This window comes from Rhipicephalus microplus, chromosome X (genome assembly GCF_043290135.1).
Source record: "Rhipicephalus microplus isolate Deutch F79 chromosome X, USDA_Rmic, whole genome shotgun sequence".
NCBI lineage: Eukaryota > Metazoa > Arthropoda > Arachnida > Ixodida > Ixodidae > Rhipicephalus > Rhipicephalus microplus.
In genome coordinates this window covers 67,343,936-67,363,758 of record NC_134710.1, presented here as the reverse complement: position 1 = coordinate 67,363,758, position 19,823 = coordinate 67,343,936, and the positions used below count along the sequence as shown (strand labels likewise).

At 46.4% G+C, this 19,823-nt stretch overlaps 2 protein-coding genes across 4 annotated transcripts; one reads left to right on the top strand and one right to left on the bottom strand.

The window, feature by feature from the left end:
* Positions 1-337: 337 nt before the first annotated feature.
* Positions 338-10,112, top strand: LOC119175908 (uncharacterized). The gene is made up of 2 exons (XM_075877049.1): positions 338-558; positions 1,121-10,112. The coding sequence occupies exon 2, from the start codon at positions 2,089-2,091 to the stop codon at positions 2,647-2,649; it is 561 nt and encodes a 186-aa protein (XP_075733164.1). The 5' UTR covers positions 338-558; positions 1,121-2,088; the 3' UTR covers positions 2,650-10,112.
* Positions 9,978-19,476, bottom strand: LOC142775585 (uncharacterized). Of its 3 annotated transcripts, none has more exons than XR_012886801.1 (4): positions 17,767-19,476; positions 16,761-16,915; positions 16,231-16,677; positions 9,978-15,340 (listed from the first exon to the last, which is right to left on the bottom strand). XR_012886801.1 is itself a non-coding variant. In XM_075877050.1 (3 exons), exons 2-3 carry the CDS (start codon positions 16,498-16,500, stop codon positions 15,221-15,223), a joined length of 390 nt encoding a protein of 129 aa, XP_075733165.1. In that variant the 5' UTR covers positions 16,501-16,915; positions 17,767-19,472; the 3' UTR covers positions 9,978-15,220. The 3 variants fall into 3 exon arrangements, 1 of the variants encoding a protein (XP_075733165.1); XR_012886800.1 differs by having other exon boundaries at positions 9,978-13,842; positions 15,139-15,340; positions 16,231-16,915; positions 17,767-19,472; XM_075877050.1 differs by having other exon boundaries at positions 16,231-16,915; positions 17,767-19,472.
* Between the last annotated feature and the right edge of the window lie 347 nt (positions 19,477-19,823).

The following is a 19,823-nucleotide window of genomic DNA, read 5'->3' as shown; positions in this document are numbered from 1 at the left end:
TAACACGCCACCTGTGATGTAATAATAAACACAACAAAAACGAGAGCTGTGCGCAGAAAGAATAAACTTACACACACTTTTAGAGTGCCGACGACTCCTGTCAAGCAATCAAGACTCGCTAATTGAACGATCTTGAGTGTTTTTTTGAAAGAAAGAAAGAACGGCTGTACGATCAAAGAACAAAAGCTAGAAGCAGAATAGGAAGCTAAGGGGAATAAAAGGCGAGGCGGCCGGGAAGTATGCGACAAGGCAAAAAGATGGCAAAGAGCATGCGCAGAGAGTCAACTTAATAGACCCCTTGCAGAAAGCCTAGCAACAGTGTGTGCCTCACTGGCAACATTGAGGCCGTCACGACTGGAGCGACATAGTAAAGGAAAACACGGCGCTTTTGGCCTATTTAACCCACGTTCTGGCAGTATGGCATGCGACCTTGCGACATTTTTTTCCAGCGGCTGAATTCAGAAGTCAAGCGCTTGCGCGGCGAGAGCGAACATGCCTACGCACTGCTGTGTCCCCGTGTGCAAGCAATACAGATACGTTGACAAGTCTGAACAGAAGGTAAGTATGCAGCGCACGCGCATCAGGACATCATCATCTCCGATTTTACGTCTTGTTTTTGCATAGGTCTATTGTATGGTGTATGGATTCGGCACTGTAATGGTTTGTGGTGTTTTAGTTGTTCGTTCGCTTCCTTGTATCTTGTCAGAATTGACGCTCTCAGCGGGGCTTACCAGTAATATCCGCGCGGTGCATTCAACACCGATAGGCAAAACGTGCACGGTGTTCCAAAGTGCCATGCAAGTTTGCTTCGTAACGCTCGTTTATATGGCTTCACCGCGAGCTTCACTACAGCGCTGCTCTGCATACAAGCGTCAGATTGGCGTGTTATTGCATGGCGAATGCTTTTTCTAAACGAGCTTTGTGTGCGAGCCGCTGCCGCGCCCAGTGATAAGTATTTGGTTGTTCGGCCGAGCATTCATTGCCGCTGTGTTATGATAAGCTAACATTACACAGGAGTGCCATGGGTGCTGGGTCAGTATTCTGTTTCAAAACATGTGTTGGTCGGGCGCTTCGCCATGCATCGAGACAGACAGATCATAACAAGAGCTCTTTATTTCAGGTGTCATACCACAGGTTTCCCAGCGACGAGGGACTGAAAAAAAAAAAGGATCGCTGCTATAAAGAGGGACGAAGGGCCACTGTTTAAGATGTCAAAGGCGAAAAAAGTATGCTCACTGCATTTCCTAGAGGCAGACTACTTTGAAAATGTTGCTAGTGGGCATCGCCTTCTCAAAGACTCGGCTGTCCCATCCATTTTCCCATTTCGGAAAAATAAGCCCCCAAGAAAACCACCTCGACGGTGAACGTCCTCACCTATGCCTGCTTCCCAGAAGAAATTCACCAAGATCCACCCACCAGCCGAGACTCCCATGGAATTGGCAAGTGCATCGGATGAGAACGAAGCCCCACTGCCGGAGATCGTTGCTGACCAAAACATGCTTCAGGAGCATGCTCCTACTAGCCACAGCGAGCTCATGAGAGCATTTGCTGCGCTAGAGTCACAGCTTGCCACAGCAAACAACCAAGCGTTGAAGCAGCAGACAGAACTAACCGAGCAGGCGGTGCAACTGAGCAAGGCTCGTGCTGCACTCGCTATTTGTCAGCCAGAGCTGGAAACTGCAAAGAATACGATTGAAGCACAGAGCAAAGAGCTCGATGTACTCCGAAGTGAGTTGCTCACTTCCCAGCATTCCATAGAAAAATTAAAGACCCAGTATGCACCTTTCAGCATAGAACGATTTCTGGACTGTGATGAAGAAATTCAATTTTACACCGGATTACCAGACTATGGAGGCTTTCAAGATCTGTTGGACTATCTTGAACCTGGTGAAAATGGATGCAATATTATGCGACATCACACAACCAGGATCCATAAAAATATGGACTACAGGGGCCGGCCACAGAAAGTTAGTGTACAAAACCAACTATTCATGGTCCTCATAAAGCTTTGTCTCGGAGTGTTCCACCAGCATCTTGGACATTTGTTTTCGGTATCTGTCGAGAATATTTTCCATTTGGGTGGACTTCATGTACCTACAGTTGACAGGATTGACGTTATGGCTGTCACGGCAAGCTATTGATGAGGCGATGCCTCTGGCATTTGTCGAAAAGTACCAGTCGACCCGTGTGTTCCTCGATGCAACGGAAATACATTGCGAAGTGCTATCGTCATTTGTGACACAGTCTGGCCTCTACTCCCATTATAATTCTACACACTCACTTAAAGGACTGATCGGTGTGTCACCAGATGGGCTCATCACATTTGTCTCTGAGGTTTTCACCGGGAGCACCTCAGACAGAGAATGCGTGAGAAGGAGTGGGTTTTTGGACCTAGCCTTCGACATAGGAGACTCTGTCATGGCAGACAAGGGGCTTCGAATTGGTGACTTTTTGGAGGAGATTGGTGTAGAGCTGAACATTCCACCTTTCCTTCGACGTGACAGATTTACTGTTGAGGAGACACAAGAGACTCGGGAGATCGCTGCCCTTCGAATCCATATGGAAAAAAGAATTCAAAGAATTAAATGCTTTCATATACTTGATCGTCCCATACCAATTTCATTGGTATCAATGGCTAATCAGATGTGAACGATCTGTGCCATCTTGAGCAACTTTCAGTCGCCTATAATTCAAGATACCGAAGCCAGCTAGGTCCAGTGTGCTTGTAATGCATAATGAACACTGTGCTATTTCGTACTGGCTGGAATGTCATAGATCCTAAGTGGACGACTCTGCGCACACTTGCATACAATTTACTGTGACATGCTGATCTTATTTAGTCCAAAAACTTCAGTTTATTATGATGCACTAACATACATAGTATTATTCCAAAGCATACAGAGTTGTGCTTTTATCTTGAAAACAGCAACTGCAATATTTTGCTGCTGCCTTCCCCTCTCTCAGAGATGACATCTGGTGTCCCTCAGGGGAGTATAATGTAATCGGCCCTTTGTTATTTTTGAATTCTATAAATTATCTTCCCTCAGAAATCTCGTCATCAATTCGAGTTTTTGCAGATGACTGCATAATCTACCACAAAATCACTTCACCATGAGATCATAGAGCTTTGCAGCAAAGTCTTGAATGTGTAACCACGTGGTGCTCAGATTGGCTAGAGACATTAAACAAAGATAAGTGTAATCAAATGAATTTCACTCAACAGCACTCTCTCAACATTTCAGTATTTCCTTCGTGGTAGCCCCCTAAAACCTACTTGATCTTATAAGTATCTAGGCACCCATCTGAAATTGAACCTTTCTTGGTCTAGTCGTCAACAAGATTACAGCTGACTCTTCACATACGCTTGCTTATATAAAACACAATCTTGGTGATGCCCCTCCTTCTACGAGCAAGCACCCTTGCCAAACACTCCTGCATCCTTAACTCGAATACGCATCTTCTATATGGTCACCTGATTAAGATTATTCATCCTAAAGCCTGGAATCGGTTCTAAACCGCGCTGCTCGCTTTATCATTGGTAACCACAGCAGGCATTCTAGGGTAACAAAAATGAAGCAGTCACTCTCTTCCCTTGCTTCCCGCAGAAACATTTCTCTTTTGTACCTGTTACACAGAATGATCAACAGCAAGCACCATTCTTTCTTTCTCAAACCTCATCGATGTTCCCATCGTTTACAGCATAAGCCCAGTTTTTATATGGGCACAGTAGCGCCTTTATCTGCATTACCACATGCCATTGTACCGTGGTACAATATCCCTGTAAATATAGCAAACGTCAAAAAACAGATCTTCAGGAGGCAGCTAAAAAACTTCTTGAACTCATAGAAGTTCGTGCCTTACCTGTGTACTGCGTCCAGTTTGATCCTTAATCAAGTTGCCTTTAAGACTGTGCAATGCTTTATCTCCTTTACTTTATGGTTTTTATAGAAACATATTGTTACATGACATGGGCAACGAAAGAGCATCATAGACGACGAAGACGATGAAAGCGACTGTGCTCGTGTTGTTGTTGCTGCTGTTCTTCTATCTTGGCTGCAGCTGCCTCTGACTCTCCCTGTATATTTTGTAAATATATTTATTGCATTCATTCTCTCACCCCCTGACATTTGGTGGTGGTGCGGGGTACAACACGACATAACGGAGCTCCGCAGTGGCCGACGGTTGGATTTTTCAACCATGGCATGGCAAACCAGGGACCGGCTCCCGCAGAGGCGACTACAACAACAACTGTTGTCCTTCCGCAGCTAAAAGATCCTGGCACGTTCTGTGGCACGGATGATGTCGACATCGAAGAATGGCTGCCGTTGTACGAACGTACAAGAATTACCGCTGGGATGAAACTCTTATGTTAGCCAATATCCTGTTCTACTTGAAAGGAACAGCAAAAGTGTGGTTCGAGAACCACGAAGATGAAATTGGAAGCTGGGATGTGTGCAAAGAAAAGATGCGCGCCCTTTTTGGCAAGTCTGTGGGTAGAAAGGCAGCGGCCAAGAAGGAGTTGGCATCTCATGCGCAAACGTCATCAGAGTCCTACGTGACTTACATACAGGACGTACTTGCCCTTTGCCGAAAAGCAGACAACGGTATGGAAGAAACGGGAAAAGTATCTCACATATTGAAAGGCATTGCAGATGATGCATTCAACCTTCTCATATGCAAGGACTGCAACACGGTCGATGCCACCATCAAGGAGTGCCAGCGTTTTGAGGCCGCATAAAAGTCGACGTATCGCCCATAATTTCACTCGACTATCAAACACGCAGCAACCTGGTCGTGCGAAGACAGGCCTGCACTACAGACGCCGTTAACTGCAGAGCACGTGACTAAGATCATCAGACGTGAACTTGAAGCTCTGTCTCCTGCGTCCACGTGCTCCCATGCCTGTGACTCGAGCCCTCAGATGGTGCCACTGGTATATGCCATTGTGCGACAAGAGCTTTCCAATGCTGGACTGGCCTCCGAGTGCACTACCGCTCCCTCTCAGCCGATCAACCGTCGTCGACCCCCTGTTTCGTATGCCCAAAGCCAAAACCTTCCGGCGCGCCCTCGCAATCCAGCCGAGTGGAGGACTGCTGACGATCGCTCTATTTGTTTTAACTGCCACTGTATCGAACACGTGGCCCGCCATTGTAACACTCGGTGGTATTGGCATCAGGCATCCTATGGGTACACCCATCGGCCAGAGAGGGATCATGGACGCTTTCAAACTTACCGGGAGTCACCTCTGGCCACCAGTGAAGACGTTCCTTCTATGCCGCCGTATCGTCGTCGCTCTCCATCTCCGCATGCTCACCAGTCCCCTTCACTGCTCTCCCGTCGCCCGTCGTCTCGCTTACCCCTATTTCGCCGACCAACGTCGCCGACTGACCACCTGCCGCGGGAAAACTAGATGATGCAGCTCCCGGAGGTGATGCTGAATCGACCACTTGCCCGCCAAATCCTCTGACCATGCTGCCGACTCGACGCAACCTTATTGACGTTGAAGTAGAAGACACACCCGTTGTTGCACTTTTGGACACAGGGGCTCACATATCAGTGATGAATTCAGAACTTCGTTGCCGCCTTAGGAAAGTTTTAACGCCACCCACAGTGCCACTCATCTAGGTTGCCGACGGCAACACGTTTCCCGTGCTTGGAATGTGCTCCGCACGTATAAGTGTGGCTGATCGCTCCACGACAGTGCTATTTGCTGTGCTCGAGAAATGTTCCCATGAACTTATCCTCGGCATGGACTTTTTATCCGCCCACTCTGCCCTTATTGATTGTGGAACCGGCATGCTTCAACTTGATTTACCGTGTTACCATGACGACCCAACACCAGCTCAGCCCCGTGTGTGTTCTGCAGATCACGTTCGCCTAGCACCTCAAGCTGTTACTTATGTGAACCTGAGATCTGTCCCTCCTGTTCCCGATGGTGACTACATGTTGACACCTAATGCTGACGTTCTGCTGGCCAAAAATGTCGCCGTGCCTCACACACTTTTGAAAGTCACGGGAAATATAGCATCTCTTCCGATCCTAAACTTCAGCTGGCGCGCTCAAGTTATCCCAGATGATATGACTTTGGCAAACGTTTCTTCTATAGATGCTGCCATTTCGGCGTTCGTTGCCGATTCTTCTTCGTCCTCTGCTTCGTTCTCATCCTCGAAGAGCGCAGCGGATGCCACCATCGACAAGATGATCGCTCCGGACCTTCTTCCAGTACAGAAAGCTGACATCCGGCACCTGCTGAAATCCTACCGCGACATCTTTGATTTTGATGACCGCCCGTTGGGTCAAACATCCTTTGTAACTCATAAAATTAACACTGGAGACGCCAGCCCCATCCGACGACGCCCTTATCGCGTGTCTAATGCTGAGCGACAAGTTATCCAGCACGAAGTTGAAGAAATGCTCACAAAAGACATCATCGAACATTCCTGCAGTCCATGGGCATCGCCGGTCGTGCTAGTCAAGAAGAAGGATGGCAGCTGGCGCTTCTGCGTAGACTACCGTCACTTAAACAAAGTAACACGTAAGGACGTGTATCCACTGCCGCGGATTGACGATGCTCTCGACTGCCTACATGGGTCTGCCTACTTTTCATCTATCGACTTGCGATCAGGATACTGGCAGATTTCTGTCGATCATCGAGACCGTGAGAAAACCGCATTCATCACACCGGATGGACTTTTCCAGTTCAAGATTATGCCATTCAGATTGTGTAATGCGCCAGCTACATTTGAAGGGATGATGGACTCTCTCCTGCGTGGATACAAATGGACCACGTGCCTATGCTATCTCGATGACGTGATCGTATTTTCACCTACATTCGAAAGTCACCTTAGCCACCTAACGGCTGTTCTTGAGGTTTTCGGGAAAGCAGGACTTCAGCTCAACTCTTCCAAATGTCGCTTTGGCCGTCGGGAAATCACTCTGCTGGGCCACCTTGTCACTGCTCGAGGCGTGCAACCTGATCCTGACAAAATTCGAGTTGTTAAAGATTTTCCCATACCACATTCCGCAAAAGATGTACGGAGTTTTATCGGCTTTTGTTCTTACTTTCGACGTTTCATGAAGAATTTTGCTGACATTGCCCGACCACTTATGGAGCTACTGAAGAAGGACATGCCTTTTTATTGGGGTACTGACCAAGCAACTGCCTTCAGCACCCTTACAACATTACTTACTTCCCCACCAATCTTGGCCCATTTCGACCCGTCAGCCCATACTGAAGTTCGTACCGATGCCAGCGGACATGGAATTGGTGCTGTTCTCGCTCAGCGGCAACGAGGACAGGATCGCGTCATTGCTTATGCCAGTCGCCTCCTTTCTCCTTCGGAGAGCAAGTTTTCCATTACAGAGCGTGAGTGCCTTGCACTAGTCTGGGCAGTCGGAAAATTTCGACCATACTTGTTTGGCCGCACCTTTTTGGTAATTACAGATCACCATGCCTTGTGCTGGCTGTCGTCCCTTAACGATTCAACTGGATGACTTGGCCGTTGGGCCTTGAAACTACAAGAATACAGCTTCGATGTGGCATACAAATCTGGCCGAATGCACCAGGATGCCGACTGTCTATCCCGGCACCCCGTGGACCCACCTGACCTTTCAGCACATGATTCTGACCCTTGTGTCTTTGCCATGTCGGCTTTCACCGACATACGCAAGGAACAGCTCAGCGATGTTCACTTGCGGTCTATCATGCAGAGTCTACGTTTGCCCCACGTAGACCCATCGCTACACTTGTTCGTTCTACGCGATGGCATTCTTTACCGACGCAACACCAGTGCCGAGGGACCAGAGCTACTACTCGTAGTTCCTGCGACACTCCGTTCCGCTGTACTTGAACAGCTTCACGATGCCCCAACCGCGGGACATGACGGGGTCACGCGCACGTACGATCGCGTGCGGCGTAGATTCTTCTGGCCAGGCCTTTGCCGTTCTGTGCGCCGATACGTTACTGCATGTGAGTCCTGCCAGCGCTCCAAACATTCCACCTTGCCACCGGCTGGTCCGCTCCAACCAATAGACACACCCACCGTTTCCTTCTACCGCGTCGGTCTTGATCTCGTTGGACCATTTCCTACTTCTCTCACTGGAAACAAGTGGATAGCCGTAGCCACTGATTACGCCACGAGATACGCTATCACACGAGCGCTACCGACAAGCTGTGCCACTGACGTCGCGGACTTCTTGTTCATGACGTAATTCTTCACCATGGCGCTCCTCGACAGCTGCTGACTGATCGTGGTCGCTCATTTCTTTCAAAAGTAGTAAGTGACATCCTTCGCTCGTGTTCGACGCGTCACAAGCTCACTACGGCCTATCACCCACAAACAAATGGTCTTACCGAGCGCCTAAATCGAACAATGACAACAATGCTCTCCATGTACGTTTACAAAGATCACCTTGATTGGGATAGTACTTTGCCTTATGTGAGATTCGCATACAATTCGCCACGCCACGACACCGCTGGCTTCTCCCCCTTCTATCTATCGTTCGGCCGCCATCCAGCGTTACCCTTCGAGACTCTTCTCCGATCAACTACGCAAACGGTTACCAAGTACGCCCGAGATGCCACTGCTCGAGCTCAAGTGGCCCGCCAAATCGCACGGGAACGTCTTCTTGGTTCGCAGCTCTCTCAGAAGGCCCGCTACGATAGTCATCACAGAGTAGTTTTCTACTCTCCAGGTTCATTGGTCCCCCTCTGGACACCATGCCGCCACGTTGGCCTCTCTTCGAAGCTTCTGTCTCGCTACTCGGGGCCTTACAAGGTTTTACGCCGGCTTACCGATGTCACATACCAGATTGCTCCATTGGACAGTCAGTCATCGTCGTCCGCACCCGTTACTGACGTCGTCCACGTGACCCGCCTCAAACCGTACATATCCGCATATGATCCTACTCTCCTTTAGGCGCCGAGACGGTGCTGCCAGCGGCGGGGGGTTATATGTTACACGACATCGGCAACGAAAGAGCATCATAGACGACAAAGACGATGAAAGCGACCGTGCTCGTGTTGTTGTTGCTGCTGTTCTTCCATCTTGGCTGCAGCTGCCTCTGACTCTCCCTGTATATTTTGTAAATATATTTATTGCATTCATTCTCTCACCTCCGTGACATTATTTCATAATTTTGTATCATATACTTGTGTATAATTGTATAATGTTATTGTTTGTGTAATAGTGTTTGAATTGTATACTGTTATTATTTGTGTATTATCGTTTGATCTGTATAACGTTTTTTCAAATTTTTCGAATTGTATATTATTGTTTGCAGTTTCTTTCATCCATTTTTATTTTCACAGGCAAGTCTTTGCATATGTATAAGTATGTTGTTTATACTTCTTTCATCGCTCCTTGTAAAACAAAATGGTCCCCCTTCCCTCCCGCCGCTCAGGCAATGTTCCCTTATGGAACACGTGAGGTACTTGTACAAGTAAATGAACAAGTTTTGCTGCCTAAAACGCATGTGAAGCTATACCTCGAGATTATTCTTTTTAGCGACAGCATCAGTTTGAGTTGCATAGTGTCTGACATGTTAGATTACTAAATCATCTACTTGTCAACAACTTCATAGCTTGCACAGGCCATTTACATTTTCGAATGCCTTAAAACATTGTTAGCACCCTGTGTGCTCAATGATTGTGCATTTTTGTAGTCATCACGCCTTTAGCCTCTAAACATGCTGAACCAACACTTCTATTATTCATCCTAATGCACTGTGCAAGTGCAGCGCTGCTAGAGCGCGGCATTTTTTAGGGTACTGGTTTCTAAGCAGAGTCTAGACTTGTCACTTCCAACTTCAAATATAAAACTTGTGAACTAGTTTGAACCGTTCATTGTTTAGGTGCCGTAGAATAACTAAGGAGTCCACACATACAAGAAATGTGTTTCTATTGAAAATTTAAAGCTGTACACTCAAATAATTCAGTAAAAATGTTGTGTATATCTGCTAGGAACAGTACAAGAAACTATCATTTATGCCACTTTAATGCTACACTTATCCAACTGATGAGAAGGTGTGCCAATTTCGGTCAAGAACACTGACCTAACATACACGTCACCAGAAATACATTGCACAATAAATATTTCTCATTTTGCTTATCAGCCAATGTGTTTGCATCAATAACAATAATTATAATTTGGCAATATCTTCAAAAGTTTTCATCTCGGAACATGGCCGCTGAACGACGTCAAGCATGACAAGACCACTCGAGATCCAAGCTTCCAAGCAGAGAATTTCACTTATGCAGTGCTTTGATGGTGGCTGCATCCACATAGAACTTGTGCTTCATACAGGACTGTGAAAGCACAAATGGTAGTTTGCATTTTATTTTGAAGTAAACAACAAGCCAATGAACACAGCTGATTGATGTGTCACAGTCTTGTACTGCTGTCACAAGCAAACCTAATCGACACTGAGGGAATGCAGGCACACCGAATGTCGCTCTACTGTACAAGAGAAAGAGAGGTGTACTTTGGGAATAGTGGTAATAGCAATGGCCGAGTCAGTAGCACAACAAATATTTGGCAACTTACAGCAACTGCTGCACATAAACTGTAGGTACAAATGTGATAGGCACAGCCACAGTACGGCACATGCATTAGCGAGCCCTTGCCTACCAAGAGCATCATGAAAGTGAAGATAGTAAAGTAACATTGTTAGTACACGGTTACAAGTTGATCTAACAAAACTTCGATTTCAAGAAGTTCTGGATATGACTTGAGAAATGTTTATTTCCTTGCAAGAATGAATAGGTGTTAATGTCGTTAATGTGAATAAATGAAACTAGCATGGCACTAAAGCTGACTCTTACCTGAAAATAACAAAGAGAGTACAATTTTCTCGAGATTTCGACACGAGGTTTTTTTGTTTTTTTTTTTTTAAACATGAGTCTAACGCTATCCCAGGAAAATTCATCATCCAAACCAGTTTCACTTGGACGGGTATGCATGCCGCACCCAAATAAAGAACAGTACAGACAACAGCACTTATGTACCAATTTCACTAGAGGCAGCAACCATTCATTATCACTTTAACTGCCCCAACAAGGCAGTTTACTTCATTACTTTGTAGCTCATGCCAAGGTCAATCAGTCTTGGCCGTAAAAGCTGGAATGAAAAGCAGTGAAAGACATACCGCCCCTGACACTAACAAGTGGCGTACAACTTTTGACGTCCAACTAGGCGAGGTGTGGACAAATTAAAACCAACAACTTGGTGGAATATGTTTTAAGTTTAAACATGACTAAGTCAATGAGAAACTTACTTTAAGGCTTATCTGGCATTTAACTAAATAGCTGACTGCCTCTTTTTTTTTGTTGTCAGAAATGGGGGGCACATGCAGGCAGTCTGCTAATGTGGGCAGTTCAATGCATTGTCGGGTCAACAAGGCATTATTTACTCTTTAGTGGTTTTAAATGCAGAGCACATTCCTTAGTCACACGATGTCGCGCTTTGGCGTCGGCGGCAGCGTTGTTCACAACCCCATTACGCATGCTCGGCTCATCTCGTGCTGGCAGCAGGCTTCCCCTCTCCCTTACCCTTTATTGCCTCCCCTCTTCCTAGCAACCGTACAACAATACCCCCGATCTCTCGCCTCGCGATGCCAATGCAGGTAGCGTCTGCTAGCGAGTCTCTTGACTGAAAAAACCGACCACTCCCGCTACACAACCGTTCACTGACCACCCCGTATATATGTCACTAGATTTTGAGCTCCAAGGTAGTGCCTGTGAGCGATTTCTCCTGCCCTTGATTAAACAATGAAAAATCACAGCATACATGTAAAATTAAAGTGAGCTGCAAGTCCCCGTAACTCATCGACCCAGTTGCAAACTGTGTGGAAATGAGGAGTGGCAATCATCATTAGGATTAGAGCAGTGCACTCAGAATGAAGAAGAGGTAAACGGGTGGGCCTCGCCACGTGGATGGCGGCTCGTCCTTTACTCTACATTTTGGTCCCGTGAAACCCGGGAGATAGGACCTTCAAAAGTGAGACCAAGTGGGCTTTACAACTTTTCTACCGCATTTGAAGCCTGGGGGACTGTCGTTACGCTGCCGTTGGTTGAAGCTGATGTCATGTTGAGTCATGTTGTGATGCATATCAGATGCATCGCAACATGACTTCACCTTGTGACGTGACCTGCCGGTGATATCTCACGTTTCCCACAGTGCACCGGATTGTGGGGGCCCTATTCGCAAGGCTGAATGAAGTGCGCAAGGCCGCCATGAAAGCCATCACCAACGTTGAGCGTTTAATGCACGTGGAGCGTCCATCAGCAAGTGAGTTAGAAGATATTCATCAAATTTTGATTGAGCATTACAAGCTTCTCAAAGAAATTGACAAGGAAGTAGAAGATGCAGTTCATATCAATCTCTTGGAATCTGAGAAGAGCGAAGCAGACCTTTATGAACACTAGATCATTCTAGCCAAGGTCAGAGTGGAATATAAGATCACGGACGCATTGAATGCTTAGCAAGCGCTATTGGAGGCCATGAGGGAAAGCTAACGAGCACTCTTCGTCTGTGGTGCCACCATCTAGCCTCTGCTTCTTCAGCAGCAATTTCATTCTACGGAAGCTAGACGACTCAGACTTACGATGAATTGCTAAACGTGCTGGAAGCCGAAAAGTCACCGATTTCACCACCATAGTCAGCATCCAAGCATGCACAGAAAACCGCTATTTCCTAAGAACTGGCCCACGCCTCTATAACTCCAGTCAGTGTACACTATCAATGAAGCAAACGGCACAACGATTACAACAACTCAAGTCCACATGGTGGAAAAAGAAAGTTCTATGGTCAAAAAGCAGGAAGTTTTAAATATTTAAAAGGGCATTCATGGAGTATCACGAATGGGTGCAAGCCAAAACCAACAGATTCAGATGTTGTACAGACCTCACGGCCACGCGTATAAATTTCTGACAGAAGCAAATCAAGACACATTCAAGCGAAAATAAGCAAGAGAAAAACTGCGAGGGCACAGGACCCCGTTGCCTGTATTAGTTACAAAGAGCTCTACGAGTAAGTTGCAAACATAATGGGGGAGAAAAATGAGGACCATACAAGCTACCTCGCTGCCAGTTAAGTATACCGAGACAGGGCTATTGTGGCGATAAAGCAATTAAATCCACGGTGGAGGCAGAAGGATGATGCTTTGAAGGTGAACACAGCCAAGGCAAGAAATTCAAAAACAAAACTTCTCAAAATGAGCTACACCCGAACCTCGCAGAAGAAACCATGTTTCTTCAGAGAAACTAAGCATTCCCATGTGACAGCACGCAAATAACAATAGCAGCAAAAAAATAACAACAGCAAAATACACTCATTTGAAAGCATACATGCCAAACAGCAGACTTATTGCTCAGCAGTTTCCATAAACGGTAACAGAGTATTAAAATAAAAGTAGTTGAGTTGATCCTTCATCTCATCCCATTCAACTTTGTTCAGCTGGATCCTTTCAATCAAAATGAAATCTTTTCTGTAGACTACAAAGTCTCCCCAGCTGAGCCCAGAAATTCCCATCTGGCCGACTAATTGTGCATAATAGTAGTCCTCCCTCTTCAGCCTTGGACCACTGTCAGTCACCTCGCCACAGAATGTAGCAGTGGCAAGGTCTTCTCCCTTCTTTTCACGAAGGCTATAGGGGCACTTAATTTCGAGCACTCCATACGAGCCTTCTGCCGGGTTGTAGACGAGTCTGTCGGGTGATGCTCTAAGCCAAGGAAAGGAAGGTTTGACCAACAGGCTGCAGTGTAGAACAGTCACGTCATGGCCCATGTTATGAAGAACTTCCTCATAACGCTTGGCAGCCATGGGCTCATTGGAAATGCGGTACCTGAATACAAATTGGTAACAACGTATGAAATCAAGCCAATGCCCAACTTGAACAGATTGTACACCTTTGGCAGCCGTAAATGTATGTATGGAAATATGCATATTTGTGGTTAACGGCCCTGGCACCACACATGAACCCTGCTGTTATACTGGGACAGCAGCCAAGTGTGGCACCCATTGCACGAATACCAATATCTACCTTTCCCAACTGTATCTGTGTTGCTAAGCTTGACAGTACTCTGCTTTTTCCTAGAATTATGGGCATTAGTTAATATGTCTGGTACTAAAATGATACTCAAAGCCTCATGGAGGTCTGTAGCAAAGATTTTTTTTGGGGGGGTGAAGGGGGAGGCTAGTTGAGGTCTGAAGCCAGGATTTTTTTTTTTGGGAGGGGGAGGGGGGAAGCTAGTTGAGGAAGGTCTTGAAGGGGCGACACAAATTATGCATATAGTTTTCACCGCTTCTTCTCGAACAGTGGAACGCACGGACATCGTACACGAGTGGCAACACCAAAAACAAAGCCACTATAATTTTATTTGAACTAAGAAACATTTTTTTTCGAAAGAGAGCGATACACAGTGGCTTTTTTTTTTTTTTGTGATTTGAAGTCACACTTCATCACGTGGGAGTGGTGACACTAAAAACGCGTTTTGACTGCTTCGACACGACAAGTTGCACCTAATATTGTATTGGTCCCAGATAGACCACGCACTTGTGAACTAAAAATTATAAAAGCACTATTTATGCTTCCTCAAATATAAAAGAATTTCTATTTTCCAATATGAAATTTTGAAAACAATTAGAAAACACTAGCAGCACTGCAAAATGTCCACCACCTCGCAACTCTTCCAGTAAGTCTCTGCAAGAGGCGCGCAGTGATTGAAACTGGTCGCTAACATAAGTGGAACAGCAAAACCCAAAAAAGAATGTCTGTTGTCGTCATCTGCTGGGGTTTCGAAGTTAGCATTTCGAAGTTAGCAGGCGAATAACTTCCGTTACTGAGCATCGATTTCAATCATTATTTTTGCACTCATCTCAACATTTAGCACTGCACGCACTCTAACGCTGCAGAACGCAGACGAAAAAGAGTTGCAGGCCCCTTTATTCATTCAAAAGAAAGCACCTAATTTCATTATTTATATTTCAAAAAAAAAAGATAACTTTTCATCCAAATTTCACTGCAAGGGGGGTCTCAGCTACTGCCTGGCTTCAAAAAGCATATTTCTGTTTTTGTGTCTCTCAAAGAACTATGTTCATGCTCTTTCAGTGACAAAGATATTCCAAGCAGCCTGTGCACCTGATAGGAGCCACCCTTTACAGGTCTTTGCTAGCTGTGATGGCTTGCAGGCCTTTTATGGACCACTGCTGCCTCGCAAGAGCTACCCAAAGTTGGATGCCGTCAGCCTCAGGGCCCGCTCCTGTTGCCACGTTGTGCTGTGTGACTGCTGCCGTGTGTCACGCTCCAGTGCCAACGATGACTCTAGGGTTGTTCTCACCTTCTGAGAAAGTCAGAGAAAACAAAAGTGGCAATGAGCATGCTTGTAAGAAACTTAATGCAGGAAACTGCTCCTTGAAATGTAGCATTCCTGATTGTATGTCGTTTAACTTGTCTCTTCTGCAGCTAGAGCTACAAAGGGACACTAAACAGCAAAAACAATTTTTCTTGCGTTAGTAAATTAGTTTTCCACGATACCAAAAACAACAAGATGTTTGAAGCAGGTAGACATGCAGCGAGACATAAGCGAGAAAATATGCAAAAAACAAAATGCGGGTGCGACGCCACCTCAAAATTTCTGCATCATTTGCCTTGACGTGACAAATTTCGAGGATGCTTACTAGGGCCTACAGTGAAAATGCAGTACAGTGTCCTCCGAGGGTGCCAGAGATTTAAGATACCATGTTCGAAGAAATTTTGTTGAGCCAATGACACCAAAATATAATAAATGCACTGAAATCATAAATGTCACGCAGCAGATTTGGCACGAAATTGAAAAATGAAATTTCTAACTCGATTTTCTCTTCTAGTAATGAACCTATGATGGTGAATTAAACAACACTACAGTTGTCAGAGCACAATTTATCAATCTAAACCAATTCATTGTTTCTCTTCAGTGTCCATTTAAAGATATTGTCTATTTACAAGCGGGAAACTGTTCCGTGTGAAAGAGTAGACACAGAAACACCACTGGGGTGAAGACAAGCACTGTCTACCTTTGCACTGAGTAGTTGTAAGTATGGTATGCCAAGTAGCCCAATCGTACACCTTGATAGATGCTTGGCTATCAAATAGTGCATGCAACATACACGGGTTTGGGCACAGTGTGACAAACAAACACCTCTTGGTGTCTGCACGTCTTGGTATTGTCTGCACAAGATTACATAGGCATACCTCAAGAATTTCAGAGTTTGTTGGGTGAGCTGCTGGAAGCCAAGGCTCAGTGTCCTTGAAAAGGCCTGGAGTCGGCACTAGCTGGGTGGAGGCAAATGACACCGATTCAATGCCGGACAACTGGGCACTAAGTCCATGAGGCAGCAGCACCTGCTGGTAAGACAGTGGTGACGAGGCTGGGGCCAAGCCATATTTTGTTTCCTTATACGGTTGCCCAGGTGTCAGTGAAAGGCCTTGGGCAAATGCATTGTTGGCATCTCTGGTGGGCATCCTGCGGCAAAGCCTCTCTTGTGCAGCTGCTTACTCGGCTTTTGTCCGCGGATTCAGTTGGCGCTCTGCTGGCCTTGCTTGTTTAGGTACACTCTGCCCACCTTCTCTGACGTTCCTCCAACCAATACCTTGAACAGAGCTTCCCTTGATTGCATTTCCACGTGGCACTCTCCATTGCTGCGGCAAATCAGTACATGCTAATTCTTAAGGTGCTTCTGAAAAGCCCTTACATTGGAGCAGAACAACCGTGTGGAGCATACTTATCAAGTGATTGCATGCAATCTGGCCAGCAGGGCATTCGCAGTTACCAACAGCAACTTTCGCATCCCGTCCAATGGCTGCATGGACTATATAGGGCCATGCATTCTTCTTCTTGCTTCGGTAGCACTGTGCCTTTATGAAGACAAGCCCATCACTGAAACCAAGTGTTCAAGAATCAGAATCTCATCTGCTTTCAGAGGTAGTACACATGAACATGACTATGCATAGGTACATTCGCTTTTAGTGATGACTTGAGATTTCTAGCAACTTACAAACGCTATAAAAAGGACAGCTAGGCATTTTCACTGACTGTACGGAAGACTAATTTTGTCATAACATAACCTGCACTCCCTCACAATGTTTTAAACGAGGGCGTGTTTATAAAGTTGCCTTTTCAGATTTCACCCCATTAATTTATTCGTGTTCAATCCTTGTCCCTCACTAACTTGGCATATCAACACACGCTCCTCTCAAGTATTTGCCGCTGCAAGATTAAGTGTTGAGGGCAAAGCCCTTGGCAACAGCTAGCTCTCTACTAGGACAGCAACCATTCAAGACACGGTGACCAACAGAACAGGTCAACCATCTCGTGAACATAACCGCACATAACACGCAAAATGTTTGAGGATGCTGTGTAGCTTCCCGGGTCTTTTTTTTTTTTTTTTTTTTTTTGCGTAAGGCATACGCGGTTTGCGCGTTTTGCTGAACAAGTGCATTGCCAACTGTGACGCCGAAAATTTAATCACATCGCTTGCAAAAACAACGGAATCGCAACCTTTCTCCATCTGCTATCTGCTGCTCAGGGTCTACGGCCTCATACAACGTGCAACAAAGTTAAAATACTGGGTACGGAAACCACAACGGTCACAGTGCCATGCGATCAGCTGCGTTTCACTCTGCAATGCCGGTTGCTCGCAACGATGTCAAACAACAAACTGGCACTAGGTTATTCAGGTAAAAGCATTCCTGCAGCCGTGCACCCTTGAGACAAAGAAAATGCATTACCTTTGCATGGAGCTCTTCGTCTTCACCGTCGACGCAACCAAGTACGATTCTACGCTGAAGTTGTAGCTGCGGTCGTAGGAGCGCTCTGTCGTCGATTTACTTCGATAGAACTCAACTAGCCTGTCTTCGTTTAGATGCAGAAGGCAAGAAAGATCACTTTCCCACCCGGTCGTGGGAAAAACAATCGCGTGGGACGCCACTGCCATAACGAAAACAGACAAGAACGGAGCCCGGCGGCGCACGCTTTTTTAGTTGTTTCTTCCTTCACCATGGACGCCGCCGACCACTGTTGCCGGCAGCGCACAGCAGACCCAGCGTTGCTATGGTGGCTATCCAGCCACCATAGCGTTGCCGTCGTTTTTGCCAGGGGACTATTAGAAGCCATGACGACGCGGGTTGAAAGGAAAAGGGGTATGCGCCATAAATCACCCGCTGACGCACGCAGGATCGGTCTTTTTAGGATCGGGCGAAATAGCGCACACTTGTTGCAGCGGTGGCGCACGCCCGCATGTTTGCGGAAGCTCGCAACTGGGTCGCTTATAGTCGCATGACAATGGGATCTAGATTGCGTCTCTCATAATGATGTGGTGGTTTTGGGACGTTAAACCCCACATATCAAACAATAGGATCTAGATCAGCATCGTGCCAGTTTGGACTGCAGTGTCCGCTCGTTAAGGACACCAAAAAGGGATCATGTACGCTATAATTAAGAGCAGGGTTATACCATCGCATACACAGTGGTGTCGAGAATGTGCGTGTGTGCGTTTGTTTGTTTAATGCATAATGCCGTGGCCGGCACGAAAAAAGATGAAAACACGGTAGGAACAGCAGCTTCACTTGGCTTTTATTAACTTAATATACAAAATTCAGTGGAAAAAATTCATTATTTCTCGGCTTCCAGGGCTTCTGTCTATCCGACTAAATTTTACTGCCTTCTAAAACAAAAAGCAAAACGCCGAACAGACTGGTTCAGTAACTCCAATCTGCGGTGCTCGCCGGGGCCCCGCACCACGTTCAGAAGTGCCAAAGCACCAATCTGAAGATACTGGTCCAGAGACACCCATCTACGGGGCTCGCCGGGGCCCAGCACCACGTTCAGGTGGACATCCGAGAGCCCAAGGCGGCCGAGCGCAGCGCGGACCTCGATGCGCCTGATCCAACCAGAGTTGTTCCGATCATAAGAGCGGAAGGACGCCCACAATATCTGCACGGCTCGATACAACAACATAAATTCCTGCTGATACAGGAAGCCCCTGTTGGCTTGATCGAGTATATGCATCAGCATTGCTGAGGTCCTCGGCGAGATTCTGCGGTATTGTCGATAAGAAATTGATACCGACAGGGCAATGTGAAACCGATATACGTCGATTCCTGCCTGAGGGGAGACATTTCGGTTAGGTGTGCTTGGCATTGTTCTTCAGGTAGAAAACCTTTGTTGAAAGCCAACCGAGTATCTTACAACAAAGAGGAGGTGAGTCAGCAAGTAATCTGGCAGCACTGTGCTACTTGTTGATCTAGCCGTGACATCGTTTAGTAGTCGTTCCTAGGCGCGCGTGTTTCGTAAATGCATTGGTGCTGTAGCTCCTGCTTATAGAAATCGCTTTTGCCTTATCGCCGCCTTGTCTACGTTGCTGAGTCCTGACAATTGGCGCAGTCATCGAAAAACCATGCGGCGGAAGCCCGAGCCACTCGTTTATTTTGTGTGAGTTGTTGGTCTGCATCTCTGCCATTTACCTGCGTTCAAGCTTTATTCAAGCTTGCCCGCCCGTCAATCAACCGCAATGCCGCTGATTAACTGGAATGAATCCACTGTGGAAGAGTTTCACGGGTTCACAGTGGACTTTGTTCGCCACGAACTTTCGCGCCGTAGCCTGGAGACGACTGGCTCGAAGGAAGACATGATTCAACGGTTGCTTCATCACATCGCCCGGAACCGTCTGGACAGCTGAGCAGTCGGTTTTAAATACGAAAGTGCCGAGTGACTTACTACAGCAGTTTAGGATGTTATAACAACGACCGACGTTTCCAGTTTATGTCACTACGTTGTCCGACCTTTT

Excerpts from the sequence above, each read along its gene's own strand:
- LOC119175908 (XM_075877049.1), top strand. The coding sequence starts at position 2,089 with ATGTACCTACAGTTGACAGGATTGACGTTATGGCTGTCACGGCAAGCT.
- LOC142775585 (XM_075877050.1), bottom strand. The coding sequence starts at position 16,500 with ATGCCCACCAGAGATGCCAACAATGCATTTGCCCAAGGCCTTTCACTG. Across the intron at positions 15,341-16,230 it reads CAAACTCTGAAATTCTTGAG|AAGGTGAGAACAACCCTAGA; the intron begins GTATGCCTATGT and ends TGACTTTCTCAG.